The sequence below is a fragment of the Aulonocara sp. 'chitande type north' Nkhata Bay genome, linkage group LG11, assembly GCF_057382095.1.
Source record: "Aulonocara sp. 'chitande type north' Nkhata Bay isolate Kocher_YH1m ecotype deep benthic linkage group LG11, A_spYH_male_GT1.1, whole genome shotgun sequence".
NCBI classification, from domain to species: Eukaryota; Metazoa; Chordata; class Actinopteri; order Cichliformes; family Cichlidae; genus Aulonocara; species Aulonocara sp. 'chitande type north' Nkhata Bay.
Window position 1 is genome coordinate 12,416,944 of NC_141354.1, and position 20,321 is coordinate 12,437,264.

The 20,321-nt window shown below is 43.9% G+C and overlaps 1 protein-coding gene across 3 annotated transcripts in view; it reads right to left on the reverse strand.

The window, feature by feature from the left end:
• LOC147318591 (nuclear factor of activated T-cells, cytoplasmic 1-like) overlaps positions 1-20,321 on the reverse strand; it is a 60,989-nt gene that overhangs the window by 12,840 nt on the left and 27,828 nt on the right. For 2 of the 3 annotated variants that reach the window (XM_086310614.1, XM_086310615.1), the window contains exons 7-9: positions 17,458-17,513; positions 15,256-15,388; positions 6,441-7,094 (exon numbers count right to left, since the gene is read on the reverse strand). In XM_086310614.1, the coding sequence (XP_086166740.1) occupies positions 6,441-7,094; positions 15,256-15,388; positions 17,458-17,513 (843 nt within the window). The remainder of the gene's footprint in view (positions 1-6,440; positions 7,095-15,255; positions 15,389-17,457; positions 17,514-20,321) is intronic. The other variant, XM_086310616.1, reaches the window with a different exon arrangement.

Here is a 20,321-nt window from a genome sequence, read left to right on the forward strand (position 1 = left end):
TGTTATTAAGTGGTCTGGGAAGGAGACCTGCTCCTGTTTACTGATGCCGCAGGTATTTATATCCCCTAAATACATATGCTAGGAGCAAGCATCTCACTGTGGTTACTACTCTACGTTCAAATTTAAGATCCTCGGGCAAGACCCTCTCTAAGCTCCTGGACAGCAGCCCAGGAGTTGTTCCTGACCCCTGACCTCCCTGTTAAAAGACTAAAACAAAAAAAAATGCTTGCTTTTAAATCAGTTGTGCTTCTTGGGTGTTTGTATGGACTGTATGAGTTTTCCATGTGTTCATATTATTTAATGCCAGGAGGAAATATCCAAGATTCAGGGCAAATTTATGGTTTCTGTGACTGCGCAGCATTTGTGGTGTTCAGAGTAAGACTCACTATCTCCACAGAGGAACAGTGTTTTAAGGTTGGTGATGAATTATTGTGGACTGGACAAAATGTTTATGTCATAAAAAAACAAAATACCAGTCGACTCACCGAGATCACTGAGGAGGCTTGAGTTGTGCAACTGGCATGAACCCGCCTTTCCCCACGGATGATGTATACTGAAACAGCCTTGAGTGTCATAAAATGTCAGCTAGAAAATGAACAGATAAAAGCTTGGACGCAGCTGAATTCACAGCTTAAATGCAGCCTTCAGAGCTTTATGGAGGAAGGAGACTTGCTCGGAAATCATCCAGTCAGAGCCGTCAACCACACTGACATTTGTCATGTTATGATTCAGTAATGAGAGTGTCTGGCATGAGGTGGTAGCTCTATGATCACAGATATACACAGGAAGATCCCAAGCCAAGCCACAGGCCCTGTCTCAGTCCTGACCTGCTGTGATCCGTGTGGCTCGGTGGCTTTTCAGCACGTGTTTCCTAAACCTCAGAATGTGAGCCACATAAACCGAGCCTCTAAACGGCTGTGTCAGGAGAAACTATAAGAAATACATGACATACGGTGAACTGGAATAATATAGCCTTAATGAATAGACTCAGATGAGTCTGGAGAAGGATGCATCTAGTGCGCCATGTGGCTTTACTCTGCTATATTTGATTGCATGCTTCGCCGAAGTCCATTTTCCTATTGATGCCAGGTAATATGCTTCCACAGAAGGCCACACAGTGCGCGACGAAGAAAAAATAAGACACCGTTCTTTACGGTAGCAGTTCTGCGTCACGCACTTCTGATATTTGGCAAAAGAAACGCGAAACCCATTCAAAACCAGAATCAAAGTCTTTCATCTAAATGTGTCCGTGTGTAGATCCCAGACACAAAAGAAACCCAATTTGTTTAGATAATTTAGCTGCACATTTTCAGCAGACGCATTCTTTCTCGGTGACTGTGGATATTATGACGGAGCGACTGAAACCAGACCAGATCCTCTGGCTCAGCTGCAAGGGTTTGGGGTGCGCACGCACACACACACACACACACACACACACACACACACACACACACACACACACACAGACATTAAAGCCAACCTGTTGCGGTAATAAATGGATCGAATTCGTACAGATTCGTCTTGCTGCATCTATCAGAACTATAATAATATTCCCAATGGATTTACAAAGAGCTTAAAATCAAAGCACAAATAAGGTAACCCCATTGCCACTGTCATATGTAACCACTTGGATCCAATCATTTGCTAAACTGCGAGCAATCTTGGGCAATAGGGTCTGTAATTGAGTGGGTTTCAAAATGTGTTACAAAAAATCTATTATGATCACAACCAGGAATCTACATGCTCTTATGTTCAGCCAGCGGGACAGACATAAAAGAGATGTAAAAGGAAACAGAGCTAAGGTAATCTAGAGGACTTCCACTCAAGTGCAAATGTATTTTTCTTCAGCAAGGACACCACTGAATTCCCTGGGTCCCATTAATGTACCTCCATTTTAACTCCTACACATCAGATTGTAAATCAGCATGTTTAACCACACTGTTATGTGCTTTATGAGAATTACTTCATGTATCCAGCTGTGTGCTGCGACAGGGTCTAAAGATTATTATTATTAGTAGTATTATTACTATTGTTTTTTATTTTTTATCACCAGCATGCTATCATCTTTTCCAGTGCTACTAAAATAACTACAATTAACAAGCTCATGGGATCAAGCAAAGCATTTACTTACACTTACACAGCTCATACCACAAGTTGATCTTCATATTTACCGAACAGCATATTCTCTAAAGTGCTTAGTAAGGCCTGTAGTATCTGATAATGGGCAATAAGAGCCAAAGCTGCTCAATTCACAGAGTAAAAATAATGGTTTTTAATCTTAATGAGAAGAAATTGAAGCTAATCTATTGCTGATCCCAGATGTGTAGTTGTTGATCCATAGCTTTGATGGTCTTAAAGGCCAAGCCAAGAGTGCACCCACCTATTAATTTTTCCCATGACTGTAAAACTTCTGCAGCAAGCCCAAACTTTTACTTATACTTCACCACGTCAAGGGCTGCCAGAAAAACGTGATTCCTAATATGAGAAGGCAGCAATAACAATAACAGTAAAATATCCACATCCTCTTTGTGGCCATAAATAATAAAAAAGCCATCACGCGTTTTCTTGTACCCGTCAATATCACTATGTGTAGAAGGAGACTATGTTCTAGGCATTGCACTTAACCACAAGACAGCCTTTCTTTCTGTATACTATTAGCTGAAGCTTGACCTGCTTCCAAAAGGCCAGCGGGTCAGAGGTGGAGTGGTGTGAAAGCACACGATGTCACTTACAGTGCTTCCACATCTAAGCCGAGTCGACCAACTAATAGCGAAAAAACACGCACGCACGTATACTATACTAATGCTGTCTAAACATACAGGAGTAGCCCTGCTTTAGTGAGTCCCATTAGGCACTTCAACCCCCAAATCTTGCAGTCTTCTGCCCCCCCCACCCCAATGAAGCCTTGCGGCACACTCCAATGTTAGCGACTCAGCATGTTTTCAGCGCAGTGAGGACGCACGCTCAATCATCATTAGGGGTTTTGCGGAGTCCTGGGGTCTGGGCACCTTGCCAGGATGTGTAAAAGTTTCCATGAAGAATGCTTTGAGTTGCCTTCAGAAGCACTGGTGGTGGACAGAGATCCTCGGGAAGGCTAGAATTCCGCTTTTGTTGCTGGGGGTTGGGAGTTGGGCAGCGAAGGAAGGAGGAAAGAAGGATCAACAACAATTCTGTTTTCAGTTAGTAAAAAGCACACTAGCTTTGAATTGAGGAGGAAGCAATCCCCCCCCCCCCCCCCCCAACGCTCCCATCTAAAAAACTACCTTGCAACACAAGGAAACCAGAGCACATATGTCAAATGTCAGAAATCAGCAGAGGCTGGTTTGCACTCTGTGTTTTTCTTATTTTAGGGAATAAGGGCCCTCTGTTTCCCAGAGAGGCAGGTGGTAGAAATCTGGCTCTCTGATTAACAGTAGTTCCTTTGCTGCGTGCTGCATTCAGTTACATTTCATGATATCACCCATCACAGCAGCAGCTAATGAGACAGGACACACGGCAGCAGCCTCATAGGCCCTGAATGCCTCACACTGCCAACACATCGCCTCTGCTCTACTCTACTCTACTCGCAACCACAGCAAAATACCTATAAACAGCAGGAACAGGTTTCCAAGGCAAGAAAAATAAGTCTCAGAATAGTAGCTTAGGTTTGTGTAACCTGTGTTTTTCATATGTAGACCAAGATATGTCACAGGAAGCGGTGTCACCAGAAGTGCGCCTTAAAATATATGACAAAAACATGCTGTCATTAAAGCTTTTTTTCTTTTTTTCTTTTTTGGCTTAATTAGTTCAGCTAACAAGACAAACGTAATCCTTCAGACCGAGTTATTCATAAAATTCTATTTGTGTACCCACTGATCTCATTTGACTGCCATTTTTCTAGCTCATAAAGTACAGATAGCGGGCTGCGAGTAAGTACGAAATGTCTGAAATCTTTGCTTTTACAAGAGCCCCACTATGAGTTGTTTACCACAGTGAGTCAACAATGCAACAAGGCGTAGTCGCCTAGCAGAAGGGTGTTTCAGCCTCTTCTCGCCTCCATTCCCTAAACCACGCTGATATTTGGCCTTAATTCCAGGTAGGAGAAGTGAGGCTGTAAGCGGGTGAGAGCCAACATGCCACTGAGTGAAAATGGGAGCTCCAACGGTGATCTGACTGCCAACTGGAGTCTTCCCATAAAACCTCATTGCAGAAAAAACAAAAAAGAACCATCATATCATGGCTCACACTGAAGTTAGTAAAGCTTCTATCGCAGCAGAGGGAAGAGTTCAGCACTTTACAATGGAGACTGTGTCTATGGCAGTTAGGGGTGTTTACATCTCAGACCCCCTCCCTGCTAACCCAGCTCCTTACGGTACAGTAGCTCACCGTTGATAAGTTGAGTGATTTCTCAGGGGCTGTGTAAAACCTGGGCCCAGCCAGAGAGACACATTTCCTCTGGCTGATGAGAGTCGGGAGGCCTCAGTGTTAGGGCGTGGGAGGTGCACTGCTCTTGGGGAAGATCAAGTGTGCTCCTGCCGACTCCAAATCACGGCCTCCCCAACTGCTTGGGAGGAACGCTTTTTCTTCATGGCCGGTGTTAAATCACCGCTGCCGCGGTGAGGTCATCTGCTAGTCTTCTTTCTTTAATTGAGCTTGCTAACACACGGCTGTAATGCGTACAGACGGGGGAGTGAGACGCCGGGTTGAGCTGCCTTCCGATCCTATTTATTTTAGCTCAGGGCTCATTTGAGGGGTTTTGGATAGGGTCGGGCCTTGGAGCAGCAGATGCCTTGGCAGTATGCTGTTACCACCGCACACTTACCAGGACTCCAAGAGTTTACCACAGATGCTTGCACAGACGTTAGGTGATGTAAACGGCAGCACGCTGAGGTTTTCAAGGGGCTGCCTCACTGTCTTTGGTCAATCAATACACATTCCTGTGCGTCCCTAATGTAGCTATAATCGCAGGCTGAATACATTTGGCCACCGGGTCGGAGGAAGACTGAGCTTGCTAAAGTGACAGAGGATGGAGTAGCGGGGAAGAGAAACAAGGTTACTTGGATGAGCACTGCCACGTCGGTTGGTGTAAAAGGACCCGTTTGGCAACCGTAGTAGAAAACTCAAAATAAAGCTATCGTTTTACATTATTCAATTAATGCCCACGTGAATGCTTCTGCTGCCGTAATTATTGAAAGCAACAAGAAAGGATTCAGCTTACATCTCCAGACAGTCCAGATTTGTATGAATTCAAAGAGGAAAAAGTCTAAAAGATTTATTTACTTTTGTTGTTTTTTTTAGAGGAAAGAGAAAGTTTCAAATCAGTTTATAGAGCTGATAAGGGGCAGACATCCCTCCTGTGTCTGTATTGTCTGTTTATGAGATAATGACTAACGGGACTCATCAAGACTGACAGATATGCTGACAACTGCTTTTCAACTCAATTACAGTTCCACAGCAAAACTCCCCAGGTCCCCTCATGCCTATCACCCCTGTACTCCCAGAGCTGTTGAGTGAATGCGTATGAGCTCATACACACACATGCAACTGAACAGTTTACTGAACAAAAGGTGCACAGGAAGGGTGATATTCCTGAGTTCAATGCGGTGGCGCCTCCCTCCCCTCTCCACCACCTCTAGTAGTTTGCAGGCAGATTTTAACAGGTCAAGCTGGCTGGATGCCAGGGATGTGCTCTATGGATATATATCATAACAGCAAGTGGAGCTTCTGCTAACACAGATAACAGGTTGCTGCCCTTAGAGACACAATGTGCGATGGACACAGGAGGCAATAAACCCAACCATATGGTCTCTTGGGTGTGACTGGTTTCATTGCTAGAGGGAGACTGGTGACCCCACAGTCTCCCCTGATGACGACAGCTGCATGGTGTGGACTCCGTGGGGAAATGACGGGAAAACAAAGCCTCTGCCTCCTGCGTCCCAGCATCCCTCCCAGATATTTGGGGGTGGTGATGAGGAGGGGGTGGGCCGGCTCAGGAAACCCCTACCCATTGTTTTGCTTCCTTCATTAGTCGTTGTGTCAACAGTTTGGATCGCTACGCGTGTGCCACTGTTTTTGTTCGGCTGCACCCCGGCTGACCCCAGTGCTGTGATGTTTTGACAGATTGTTTCAAAATCCCATCAAGGCAATTTACCCTTTGAAAGTCAAGCGGCCATTCGGACAACATAAGCTGGCCGGCACATTAAAACCAAAAGCAAATAAATCCGCTGGGCCTAAAATTAAACAAATCTGACGTAAATATGCTGCCAGAATTTTTTTCAGGAAATACTCTGAGGTGCAATAGGGTGCGGCCGTGCGTGAGGGCTTGCAGATAAGAAAAAGCTGTTAAATAAATGTGATGTGTTGCCCAAACAGCCAATTTTGGCACGGACAGTGATCTCATAAAAAGAGAAACTTTATTTAGTTATTATTCTGGATAATGTGCATACACTGCAGGAACTCACCGTCATCTAGGTACATCTGGTCCAGTTCCTGGGGCTCCTGCTTGACGGTGATGGCCATCGAAGGTGGGCTGGCATCCTCAGGTAGCAAGCTTGGTGACCTCCCTCCAGCTTGGGCTGAGCCAACTGGGCTGTAGGCCTGAACGAATGGGCTCTCCGCAGGCCCAACTGGAGTGGAAGGGTGGGACGCTGGGGAAGATGAGGGGCTGCTGTTGGTATAGATAGGGTGGTAGTTATGGCGTTCTGGGCTGTTGAGGTGGTTGGGGCTACCCTGGGAGTAGAGCAACCCTAGAGAAGAGTTGTTATCTGGCGAAGATGGGTGGGCGAGATTAGGGTGGCCAGGGTTGTCCTGAATAGGGGGCGCTACCATGGGTCCCGGTGGTGCTGCTGCGTGGGTGGGGCTGTTGGGGAGGCACTTGCTGAATGCCACAGGAGACAGGTCATGAAGGGTGGGGCTTGAACTGGGGGGTGACGATGGCATGGCAGCATGGCGAGGTGGGCACGAAGGGTAGCCCCCAACCAGGCAGGCTTCAGGGTCAGCCACAGGCATGATGGGAGTGAGTCTTGGCTGGCTGTAGTAAGGAGTGGAATGCATGGAGAGCCCCACGGTACCCAGAGAATCATATTCATCGTGGGGTTCTGTCTTTATGATCGGCACTGATGGGGGAAAGTAGAAAGAAAGAAAGAAAGAAAGGAGAGGTTATAAAACGTGCAGGGAATCCACGTGGCGCAGTGAGCGTATGACTGAGGCTGAGTAAAGCATCGAGCAGGCAGAACTGCGCCTGTGATACCCTTTATAATCCAAACAAACAACCACCAGTGGATCTGGGCTCAGCGTCAACTTGGCAGAGTCCTCTAACAGAGAAATCCTTACGCCTCCTCTTTTGCCACCCATCTTTACCACACCGTGAAAAAAAGCAAAAGAATAGGGAGGAAAGAAAAATGGATGAGTCATCAGTGTGGAAAGCCACAGCTGGCTCTAATAATGAATAGGACCTATTTTCTTTGGACTCTCCTCCAGCTCTGATATCCAATAAAAGTACTTTAAAGCAGTGGAGTGCTGCTGCTGTTGCTGCTGCTGCTGCTCTGGACCCCCAGGTTTCCTCCACACTCCAGAAGTAATTGTTTCTCTCAGGACCAAAAAGATAGTGGTGGTGGTGGGGTGGGGGAGGGGAGGGGAGGGGGGGGGGGTGAAAAAAAGGAGATGATTTGATTTTGATTAGGCTGCCTGAGCTGCTTAAGAGGTTGCAGAGCTGTGCCTGTGGTTTCAGGAGCTTCAGACCTCAGCTAATGCAGAGAGTGCAGTGACCCCATTTGATCATCCTGCCTGCTCCCTTCTAACTTCTAATCCAGTGCAGACTGTCTGCGTTGTTTCCTGATTACTTCTGACTGACAGGTATCACATACTTCCTCTTCACTGTCAAGAAAGGTTTTCTATTAATTGAAAATTTCAATCACAATCCGAAGCCTTCATAAACAGCGGCGTGTTTATGGAGTGACGGAGAGGGATCCATATTAACAAGCTCACTGCTGAGTTATTATATAAGTACACATGCACAGGCTGTGCCAGCACAAAAGTAATAGGCCCGTGTTAAGATACCCAAATGCACAGCAAAGGCTTCTGAGTCACAATGGACATACTGTTTATTCCTAGCAATTGTTAAAATGTGTTAATGGGTGTGGTGACTGTTTGGTGCCAGCCATTAAAAGTTTTTGGCTAAATGTACTTCGTAGTGACATTTACTTGAAGCTGTCAATATGAATAAGATGTCTGTGTGTATGATTTTTGTACATAATAGAACCTTTCTCTGACAGAAAAAAAGGCAAATTGTCCCTTACTGTGTCAAAAAAAAAGACATCTAGGTATGTGAGAGTTTGGTCTGAAAAGGCACCAAACGCGTCTGTAGCCTCCGGGGTGCCGAGCTACAGAGCAGCGATAACGTGGCAGGGAACACATTTACGTCAGCCTTGTCTGCTTTCAGAGCCCAGAGACCAGGCTTGGTGTCTGGGGCAGCACGGTGAGGCGAGTCCCATGATGCACAGGCCTCCTCTCCATGGCCTGGGGAATAACAAGTGAGTCACATGCTCACACAACATCCACAGTTACTTCCCTCCAGATTGCCTTTGTCTCCTGTGCCTTTTTCTCTGGTGTGAATGGACAGAAGTGTGCCAAGGAGCCGAGGGTGTGATATCAGAGTGGAAATGTCATAAAATGAGACCATTTTCATATTTTAGCTTGGGGTCCCGATCTGCATTGCTGCCTCTAATTTGAAACACATTTAACCTTCTGCCTTATGAAATCAGTCAAAAAAACAAAAGTCCCGTTAAATATTTAAAGAACATCGCGCTTAACGGATCCTGAAAACTGATATCTTGTTTCAAATGTCTCCTTGCAAAAGTTAAATGAAAAAAATAAAATAATTACAATATATGAAAGTTGCATACGTCCAGAGTAATTTATTGCATGTACAGATGCCTTTCACCAAAGATTGCTGTCATTATTTAAGTATCTGAGCACATGTGACATATACAGCAATTGCAACCTCGCTGTCTTCTATTCTTGGATTATGACATTGACCAGCTGCCAGAAAGAGTGTTTTTACAGCTTTATCTTTTCATCCTATTAGACATTTTTACGAAATTGTGTCATAATTAGTGTATAAAGTCTGGCGTTATAGCCCAACATGTGTTTTGTAAGCTCACCGTGACCTTGACCTTTTAAAACCAAGTTTTAATCAAGTTGTCCTTGAATCCACATTTGGGCCTGGTGCAACGCCATTCCTCATTTCGCATTCAGCATAATGGGACGGCTGTTTGACATGTTTGACTTATGTAGGAAAAGGCTGTTCATTAAGAGTAAAGGAAATTCTAAGCATTGTTTTTTACATTAAGCAAAACCTCCACCTGCCTGTTCTCCAAAGTTGCAAACATTTTCTCCAAAATTCATACTCCTCCCTCCTCGATTTATAAACAGACGTGTTTCCTCCAGCTTGGTCCATCTCTATGTCTCATTTCAACTTTATATGAGAACTGAGAAAACAGATTCACCGGGCCCAGTGCAACTTCAGCTGGCTTCTATTTCCTCCCAACCTGTGGGTTATGGCCCACAGACTGTTGATGCTCCGCACATGGTTTTCTCTCCATTTCTGGCAGTTTTCCCTTCTGTCTGCTTGTATTGAACTGATCAGGAATGATATAGGTATTTTACTGAGCACTTGTTTCCTCTGATGGGAATAGGGACAGTGATGTGTGTCTGTATCTGTTTATTTCATTAAAAAAAGCAAGCAAGGCTTATGTGAGCTTTATAAAACACTTTCTAAAGAAGAGCATCTGTACTTCTGGACGAATTCAAGAGGTATTTTAGGTTCTAACACTCTTTTCCACTGGTAAAATATGATACTATTATGCCACTGTGAAAAACATTTTAAGAAATTCTGGACACACCTCATACTATCGGCATGAATCTCCCGTGACATTTAACATGGAGCAGGTGGTAGTTCATTAACTCAAAGGTACCTCATGCACCATGTCCCACTGTGTAGGCAATCTGGACACACAGCATACCGTGGGCTTTGGTATACTGTAGGTTAGTGTAAAAACACCCAAAGCTGCAGACCTGACAGAAACAGTTCAGTCATTGTCCAGATTTTTTTTTCTTTAGAAAAACATGACTGTGCAAATATTTACAACAAAAGATCAACGTGTGGCTCATTAACTTTTCCTGTATGTGTCACAGAACATGTTTCTGGCTCTACCCTCTCCAGCTCCAACCACAGACTGATGCAGTGATGGTGGGAGAGAGTAGGCAGCCATTTGCGTTAAGAATAGAACTTGATATTACAGAGGAATCTCCAAACGGCCTGTAAAAATAAAGGGGTTCCGAGAAGTTCTTCGCCCGAGCTTTGGTCACTGCCAGCATTTTTTTAGCATTTGTTGTTTAATGTGGTTGGTGAAAACTGTTTCTTGTTTCAAGAGCAACACGTCACATCTCTACACACGCAAGAATTATTGGACGGGAGCTCGGAAAAGGGAAGCTCATTCTGGGAACCAGACGACAGTTGTTCTGCATGTACATCTCATCATCACAGACAGGCACTTAGGCTTCAACCGCAAATGCTGCTGATGGTATATTTAAACAATAGCAGTCTTCTCGACTCATCGGCTAAATGCACCTATACCTCATAATCAGTTCATCCCAATGGAGAAACATTTTTTCCATAACTGGTATAACTCTTTTTTTCTAAAGATTCTAAAAAATAATCTTTATTTTGTTCTGTAAAGGGAAAGGTCAAGTTCTTGTATTCACTTGGACACAGGCGGGGGTTGCTTTGTGTATATCATAGACTGCATATAAAATATAGCTATCTGGTCTTTAAGTCTAACGTCATTAGCTATGTCTGGGCCCAAACACTGCTGCAGGTCTCCAAGTCAAACGATCACTGCAGCATTACTGAGAGTTGAAAAACTGTCTAAATTCTTTCATCTGTAATAAAATGATCAGTGTGGCTGCTCTACCAGGTGTAACAATTAAGTTTAACATCCAGGCATCCATGAAGAAGTTTAACGGAGTTAGAAGTTAGCAGGGAGTTAGCTCGCTAGCTTCCATCTAAATATAATATACCATGTTCAGACTGAGCGATTTCTGAAACAAATTAAGACGTACAGCTCTGCTATCACTTCCAACATAAATGAAGACAGAAAACTAAACAGCAGTGAGTTTTGTAGGGTTACTGAAGTTGGGCTAGCTGGTATATAATGATGTGCTACGTGATCGCTAGCAACACATCTATGTTAGCATAATATAAACAGTAAAGCTGGAGGATGAACGCTAACAAACGGAGGACTTTTTTCCACTCAATAAAAGTTTAGGTGAGGGTTCCCGATGGTTAGGTGCAAATACAATCTCATGGCAGGATGCTGTAAACGGATCAAACTTCAGTCAGGAAAACAACTTAGATAATCCATCCACAATACGAGGTTAGTCATTAATATACTGCTGCATGGGCTGAGCTGTAATTACATTGTAAGGTTTAAAAAACTCAGCTTTAAATTGAAGAGTGGTAACAAAAACCGAGAGAGGCCGACAGTGATCACTGACTGTTTTTAGGGGCTTGTTGAGATTAAATAGAACAAGATACAAAGCATTAAAACATGATAAAAGCACAACAGCCTTATTAAACGCAGAGTAGTTTGGGCCCGGAAGCAGGATTCATCACGTCATCACTTAAAGACCGGATAGCCTTTTGATGTAAAACATGACTATATTTGGACTAGTAGTTTGGTTGTTGAATTATCAACTAATACTATGAAGTTTGGTTATCAAGGGTGTCTCCTGAGATACCTTCTAACTGCAAGCATATAAATAATATACTGAAATTTTACTCACCAAAACTGGAACGCAGACTTCTTAGATATGCCGTTGATGCAATTGTGTGCACAGAAAGTCATATGAGCGACACCACAATCAGGACAGAGAAGTCCAGTTTAGCCTAGCAGACAGCTAAGAGTCCAGCTAGCAGCAGCCAAATGTCAGTCACAGTTGTCCCAAATAATGAAACTTTAAGCCTTAACATAATGTGATACATAAATTTTATATAATAATAACGGATTTGATTTATATAGCGTTTTTCAAGGCACCCAAAGCGCTTTACAATACCATTCACTCTCGCATTCACACACTGGTGGAGGCAAGCTACAGTTGTAGCCACAGCTGCCCTGGGGCAGACTGACAGAAGCGAGGCTGCCATATCGCGCCATCGGCCCCTCTGGCCAACACCAGTAGGCAGGAGGGTAAAGTGTCTTGCCCAAGGACACAACGACCAGGAGCCACGTTTGCCCGTATAGTCAGAAATGAGGAATTAGACATACAGACCAAAACAGTTTTTGCACTATTTCTGCTAAAATTTAAGTCTATTGGTATTACCGACCCATCAGGTTGCGGCAGACAGCCGCCCCTCCCTGAGCCTGGTTCTGCTGGAGGTTTCTTCCTGTTAAAAGTGAGTTTTTCCTTTCCACTGTCACCAAAGTGCTTGCTCATAGGGGGCCATATGATTGCTGGGTTTCTCTCTGTATGTATTATTGTAGGGCCTATCTTACAATATAAAGCACCTTGAGGCAACTGTTGTGACTATGACTGTGTTGTGTTGTGATTTGGCGCTGTATAACTATATTGAATTGAACTGAACTGAATTATTACCTTCCTTAGCAGCCAGCCTAAAGGAACTGCAGTATTTGGCACTTCCTCTAACAGTTTCCTGCTTTGTATACACAATTTACCTCTTCCTCACTTACATAGAGCATGTCCATTTTTTTGCACTATATTAGCATGGCAATGTCTCAAAATTCCACAGCATCCATCTATTGCTATCTTTCCACTGCATCTGACGGGCCTAATATAAACTTCTTAATTAACAACAGAGGCAGTGAACATACAGATCTGCTGAAATAATGATGCCTGTTGAAATAATATGTCTGGTGTACTTGCGGGGCAAAATATAGCAAACAGTTTGTTTGTTTCATTATCCCCCCCCTCCAGATGTGTTTTGTTCTTCAAATGCAGGTATCAATGTTTAGCCGCAGTATTGCCAACCACATATGCATTAGTGTCAAAGAATAACAAGATGGTCACATGACCTGAATGGAAAATAAAGGTGGTTTTCACTAGCATCTGGGTCCCAGAGAGTGTTTGCTTCATCCTTCCGCTGTTTTAAACAAGTTGGGCTATTTTAAGGTTTTGGTTTGCTTTTTATAGATGAACAGACAGCAGAGTGTGAAAGAAATGTTCTTTCTAAACAACGTCAGAGACCACAACTGTGCTTGAAGTGGGACATAGGGCCGGAAGAGTCTTTTCATACGAGCGAGCAAAAAAAAGAAGAAGTAAAAAAAGTGTCGACAGCAATGTGTGTCTATGCGTGTGTGTGGGTGTTCTCCTCCGCAGCCCACCCCGAGTACATGGCCGCAGTGTTGGTTGTTTCACTCACTGTTGACACACACACACTGAAACCCTCAAAAGCAAACAGCTTCACTAGGGTTTCCTCATTCTCTGCTGCAGTATTGAAACTGTGAAACTATTGCAGTCATCATCACTGTGCACAGTCTGTGATAATTAGAACAATTTTAACATTGTGGTCAAAAAAATAAAACCAAAGTTTTTACCAGGTAGATCACAACTATGGAACTCAAGCTCTGTGTTCTGCTTCACCTGCTATCTCCCAACAGAGTCTCTGTTTTTCATATGATCAGCTGTACTTTTTTAATGCGTATGCTGTATCTGAAAATAGAACTCAAAACCCTTGTCGTGGTCGCTTTGGCTGTAACACTTGTAAGTTAATTAAACTTCTTTGACAAGACATGGGCCCCGCTTGTGTGGTCCACGCTGTACTTGTGGTTTATTTGGCAGCAAAGGAAAGAACACAACAAGCCATCTTTTAATTAGAGCTGCGTGCACGCTCAGAGAACTGACTTTGAGATGCGCCGTGGATGTTGAAAAGCCTTTGCATCTCCTTTTCTCTCTGTCTCTTTCTATATGAAACGGATGAGCAGCTATATATGGCCACAGTTTGTCTTGTCCCACACTTGTCCGGTTACCCACAATGCACTTGTTCATCATATTATCAGGCATCTCCAAATAGGGCTGTGCTCTATTTGTTCTCAGAGCCTCATCCAAAATCCTGATCACTTATCTCCCGAGGCCATAAATGCATCTGCTGATAATCTAAATGTCACATCTTATTAACAGCTCTGGTCTTTAAACACATTGCTTGCCTGCTATCCCAGAAGCATTAGACCCATTAGGCTCTGATCAATGAAAACAAGATACCACTGTTTTGATCTAATGGATTTCGCTGGTTATCACAAGGGGAATGCGTGCCTTGTAAAAGCACGGTTACTGGTTAGAATTCCAAAACCGACTCGAGCAAATGAGCTGCAGCATTTGCTAAGTCTGCCTTCAGCAACTACTGTTTAAAGAGGCAGAAGAGTTCTCCGGTGTCTTGAAAAGCTCTTAACTGCGTCGGTGCCGCTTCTCAGCAGACCAACAAGCAAAGGACTTACTATGGCACCATATTTGGAAAGCTGCGGCTTGAAAGAGCAAACCGGCGCAATAAAATAATGCTATTCTCGTGGGATGCTTGAAAGCGATACTGAAGATGATATTTCACCTGTGCCTACTGTGAAGAGCAAATAGCTCGCAATGTAATTTCGAGGCTGAACTTTTTAACTCTTAACGATACATTCTTCAAATTCCAACGTGAAAGCCATCTATAAACACTGAGGCTTGTGATAAACACACACACACACACACACACACAGACAGAGGTATTTCTGGGTTTTCAGGTTGCTACATGAATGATATGGCAAAGCAATGGCTGGCTGTGTGTGTGTGTGTGTGCGTGGATGTTTTTTTGTCAATTCATAAGTGTGCTGGAAGAGAATGTGTGGGGCCGGGTGTGAAAGTCAGGTCGCTGGGAGATTGACTCCTCTACATCAACAGTGCTCGGAGGCTCTGTCACTCAGTAGGTGCACCTCATGGCTGGGGAACGTGCTGTCACTGCAGAATAAACACACTTCACACCTCCTGCACTCGCTCAGAGGCTTCAGCCAAGTGCTGCCACTTACAACGTCAAAAACATTCACAAAAAAAAGGGGGGCTACAAATTTCACGTAGCACTTTAACGGCTGAGGTAAAATAGGACGAATGGCTGTCAAGATGTGAAAAGGCACACAGTTGCAATAAAGAACGCAAAGCGTGCAGCTTGTGCAAAGCATAGGAGTGTTGCAGTGTCACTGGTAATAGAAAGGGTGGGTGGATGATTATTACCATTTGGAGGAAGGTAGGTAAAGCGCTGGGACTGGCTCCTCTTCCTCTTGCCGTTGCAGACGTAGAAGTTAACCTGCACCGAGCTGGATATTCTCTGGTTTCTATATGGCGGGATCTCCACAACAAGAGCGTTCTAAAACAGAAATATGATATGATAATAAAAACTCAGGTGTGAGACGTCATTTTGATTTTCACACTTCCTCTTAAATAACCAACTTCTTTTTAGTACTTTGTGCTTTGTAGTTTAAACTTTTTATTTCTTGCTTTGTCTCAAATTTAGGCTGAGGCGTTTTTGCATCTTTGGAAAGCTTGGGATCACCATGATATTTTCAAAGGAAGTTCTGCAAATTCAAAAGACTGGAAAGACTACACAGCATGGGTTTATAATGACTGTACACCTGTGGGAATTAAGAGGTTAATCAACAGCTATGTTTGTTTTGCAGTTGGCCAGTATTCAGGATACTGTTTCCAAGAGGCTGGACTGGGAGCAGGTCTAAATGAGCACGTCTGGACTGTGTAGATGCAGCACGAGAGCTCAAGAGGTTGGTCCAGTGCCTGTGTTTGTCTCTGAGGAAAACCCAGGAGCGTTAGCATCGTCCCTGTACTGCACGAGAGGAGGGAGGCAGCCAGCTTATTTGTTTGTACAGCTGTGCCTTTGCTGGCTTGCCTGCTCGCCTCCTCTGCATCGATACACCACAGCAAGTCTGTATGGATATGAACTTGCAAATATATTGAGAACATTGCAAAAAAAAATGATCCCGGGGCAGCTGTGACTCTCCTCTAGATCTAAACAGGCTCAGAGTGAGGCATTTTTCGACAGAGAGCAGGTTTCTGTTGGTCATTGCCACACTTGAAGGAAGGTGGGAGGGACGGGTTGGTGGGGGGAAGTCGGAGGTGAGCTCAGCACCAGTCTACCCTCCAGATAATGACAAAGAAAAACATGCAGGTGGCAGACTTTAGGGTGTTAAGTGCGTGCGGCGCTTTCCCTCGCTTCCCAACCCCGTGAAAGTTAGCACACTCTCGATGGCAATAAAAACACAGTCGAGCAGGCAGTCAGACTGGAGCACTTTAGAGTAGTCTAGTCGCAGCTGGCATAAGAAGAGGGCCTGTTCTCGCTCGCTGTCTCTAAGTAATTGTTTATTAGATTTACAAACACACTGTAAGATTTGTGTTTTATCAATGCTGACTGCTAATTTTCCAGCATCCGGGACTCTAGCCATCACGCATCAGCCGGCCCTGCGGAGCAATTAGACACCACACTCCATATTTGTCCTACTGATGCAACCGAGTCATTTACCCAAGCGAAACAGCAGCGGCAAGCCAACGACAAACATCCCGACTTGCAGACTTTAGTTGGGGATAGTTAACTATGTGCGAGTGTAAATCACCTCAGTTAGTTTACAGTGGGTTGACACAGTTGATGAAAAGAATCGTCATTTCAAAACATACTGTCATCCTGCACAAGCAAACAGGTTCTGTTCTTGACTCTGTCCACAGTAAAAAGCAGGCCTAATGAACCTTGATGAAATCTTAATTAAGTCCAGAGCTCAGGCAGCTCCCTGTGACACATAGAAAAACATTTGCCTCATTCCCTCTGTTGACGATTCCCTTTTCGCTTGCTTCTACATTAACAGTCCGACTGAGCGTCAGTTAAACGAGTACACTGGTTTATTTTCTCATTACCACCCTCATGAAAGGCAGCAGGTAGGGTGCGATTTGCACTTGGCTGCACAGTCTCAACGTAGATGAAGTGTTTGAGCCCAATTCAGCAAACCTCAGTGTGAACTAAACGTCTGGCTATGCTAGGAGGATTGTGTGTGTGTGTGTGTGTGTGTGTGTGTGTGTGTGTGTGTGTGTGTGTGTGTGTGTGTGCGTGTGTGTGTGTGTGTGTGTGCATGTGTGTGTGTGTGTGTAACCCATACATGTGTATCTTCATGGATTAGATGCAAAAACAACATGACAGCCTGCGTCTAATTACTTCCAAGAGGATAAGGAGATTTTGTGAAAATTCCATTCAGGATTGCATCGGCTAAACATCATTGTCTATGTTGCAATTTGTAATAACTTAGCAAAGGTTACATCATTACAGGGGACAGATGAGGAAAAGACAGAGAGAGGAAAAGGAGAAAAAGTCTCACGGGAAGGTGGGACTGGAGACGGCACGAGCATTTCAAATAAATCATGCTGGTAAGGTGCACTCACTGATTTGATGGAGTCCTTGTCAACTTTGGCTTCCGTCTCCCAAAGATGATGCCCATCTGTTTTGCAAAAAGACAAATGCATTATTTAGTGGAGGCCCTTACAAACTGCATCAACATATAGATGAGATGGACCTCATTTGGAGTGTGGCTACAGACTTTTGGATTTGGGGAAAAAAAACATCACGGTTTCGACAGAAATTGAATAAAGAAATTCTGTTCTCTCAAGTTCTTGTTGATATGTGCTGTTTTGGATCTTTTTATTTCATCAGTTTCATTTTCACACTGCCAAAGTCATCTCATTCAAACGTTTTTGTCACTATTCTTTCCTATAATAGACCTGCTCCTGTTCTCTCTAGTGTTTTTTCACTCCCCCTTTCAGGCTGTCTGTCACGCACCCTCCTCTTTGACATCTCTAAAATTAGAAACATCCTGTGTCACAGTGATGCTGAAAAGCTAGTTTATGCATGCATCACTTCTAGGCTGGACTATTCTAATTCATTATTATCAGGCTGTCCTAAAAGCTCCCAGAATAGCCTTCAGTTGATCCAGAACTCTGACTGGGACTAAAAAAGAGTTCTGGATCACATATTTCTCCCATGTTGGCTCCCCGTTAAGCCCAGAATTGAATTTAAAATTCAATGACATGCAAGGTCTTGAATAATAAGGGAACATAAACAGAGCACTTGATTGTTGTGTTGGGTTTCTTTCTAATACTGTAGAGTCTTTACGGTATAATAAAAAGCATCGTGAGACAATTGAAACTTGACCTGATCCAGGTTGTTCAGGACATCAACTCCAAAATCTCCATCGATCACCTGCTTATTCTACTCTAGCTACACCAGTTTCAATGCACTTTGACTCTATTAAGTTGCTTCTAGTCGAATTTTTCAGATTTTATTATTTAATTATGAACTAAATATTTCCCTCTTCTTTCAGATGAGCTCCTTAGTGAATTGACAATTTATTAACTTTCATTTCTTAAAAACAATTTCAACAATTTTTGCAGCTCCAATGTAAGAATGTGTTGCTTATCTAAGTCTGAAGTGAAGACTTTAAGGTTTTGGACCAAAGCACAAAAAAAGGGGAAGCCGCTTTGGTATAGCCACGAGCCGGGTTGTGTTTGTTCTCTAACGTTCGACAAGGAATGCATCCTCTCTTTTCTTCATCTGTCTCTGTAAAGTTCTGCACTATTTCTGTCCCTTGATTAGATTTTTTTTCTTTTTCTATTTTGCTCCCCCTACTTCTTTTCCTCTCTTCCCCGCCCTTCTTCTCTTCTTGTTGTGGTGAGGTTTCCCCTCGCTGCCTCGCAATAAAAGGCCTGTGTGCCGCTGCAGCTGTTGGGAGCCTGCAGAAGCTCAGTTCACATTCTTTGCGTCCTCTTTGTGATTTCACGCCGCACCTTTGTGAACAGACGCTCTGGGCTCTGTTACGGCAATCAACACCAACCACACTGCAATTTTTCGCCTTCTTTTTTCAGCAGAAACCATGAGTCATTACTGCTGTCATGAATGACAGTGACACAGAACAGCTTTTGTTTCAGTGGCACACCAGGTGACTCAACTGTATGGATGGGTAGTGTGGCAGTGCTACTATATGTTAACAGGCGCAAGTAGGAGTTTGCAGATTAAACAGAGAACTAGAGTTGCAGCGTCAGGCGCAGGAAGCTATCAGATAAGATAATCAGAGACAGTTTCCACATAAACGACAGCAAAAGCCCAGCAGCTCTGGAAGATGTAAAACCCTTGTTTTTTCCCCCAAAGCATTATGTTTTTCACATCATGCACAGAGCGAGAGAATAAAGGATTCCAGTCACGGCTGGCTTATTATTGGTGAGATGTGGTAGTGGGGGCGGGTGGTCAGCTTTATTATTCAGAGAGTGAACATCAGTAGATATATCTTTCCAAAATGGCCATATTAAAACATGGGGGGAAGAGAAAAACAGACGGTGGAGAGATCAGATAAGGGTTTTTTTGTATTTGAAATGGGTGGAAATAAAAGTTGCATATGGAGAAATGTACCTCACTGCAATGGAGATGAAGTGCATGACTTGGGGAATAGCAGTAGCCAGGGGGCACAGTGTGTGATCCTGTGCATGTGGCAGATGATTGAGGTACATGAAAGAATGAGGCAAAGGTAATGCAGTGTAGTTGTTCAGAGTATGGAAGGGCGATTAGAGCAAGCACAGGCTCAGGGAAGGTCAGAGAAAAGGGGAGAGACAGAGGCAGACAGAGATGAGCGTTCCTCATGTTACGTCTAGGGGAACCAAGAGGGAATCTCACCCGCCTCCGCTCTGGGAGACACTCCAAGAGGGAAACCTTAGACTCCGACGTCAACCCCAGCCTCCACTAGTAAACATGTTTTTCAAACTTTTCTCTCTGCCTCCCTCTTGATCTTTTTTTTTGTCTCACCTTTGGTAGCTCTAAATCAGTTTGTTCTGTCAAACTTTTTTCAAATCACACTGCATCGTATGAAGCAAAGCTAAGAGTTTGATGGAATTGGGATGGGGCCACCTGTGGCATGCTGTTTGGGTGATAACCACAGGACTTTCCATTCTCTCCATCTTCCCTGCAACATCTGCAAAACGCTTCTGTTCCTGACAACACCTCCTCTTTCAAGCAAAGTCCACCCACGCGTAATGCACGCACACCGATGCACACATATGCACACATGCAACCACAGCATCCTTTACCTTTGTTCTGGCCTTCAACTTGAATTATAACAGGGGAAGCACAAAAACAATAAGTGGCATATGTGTCTGGAGAGCTCTAGGTACGGCATAATCTTGCCTTGGTCAAACAAAGAAGTGAATGAACACATGCATGCACATGGACAAATGGAAGCACGCTTATTTTTAGACTTTGTGCT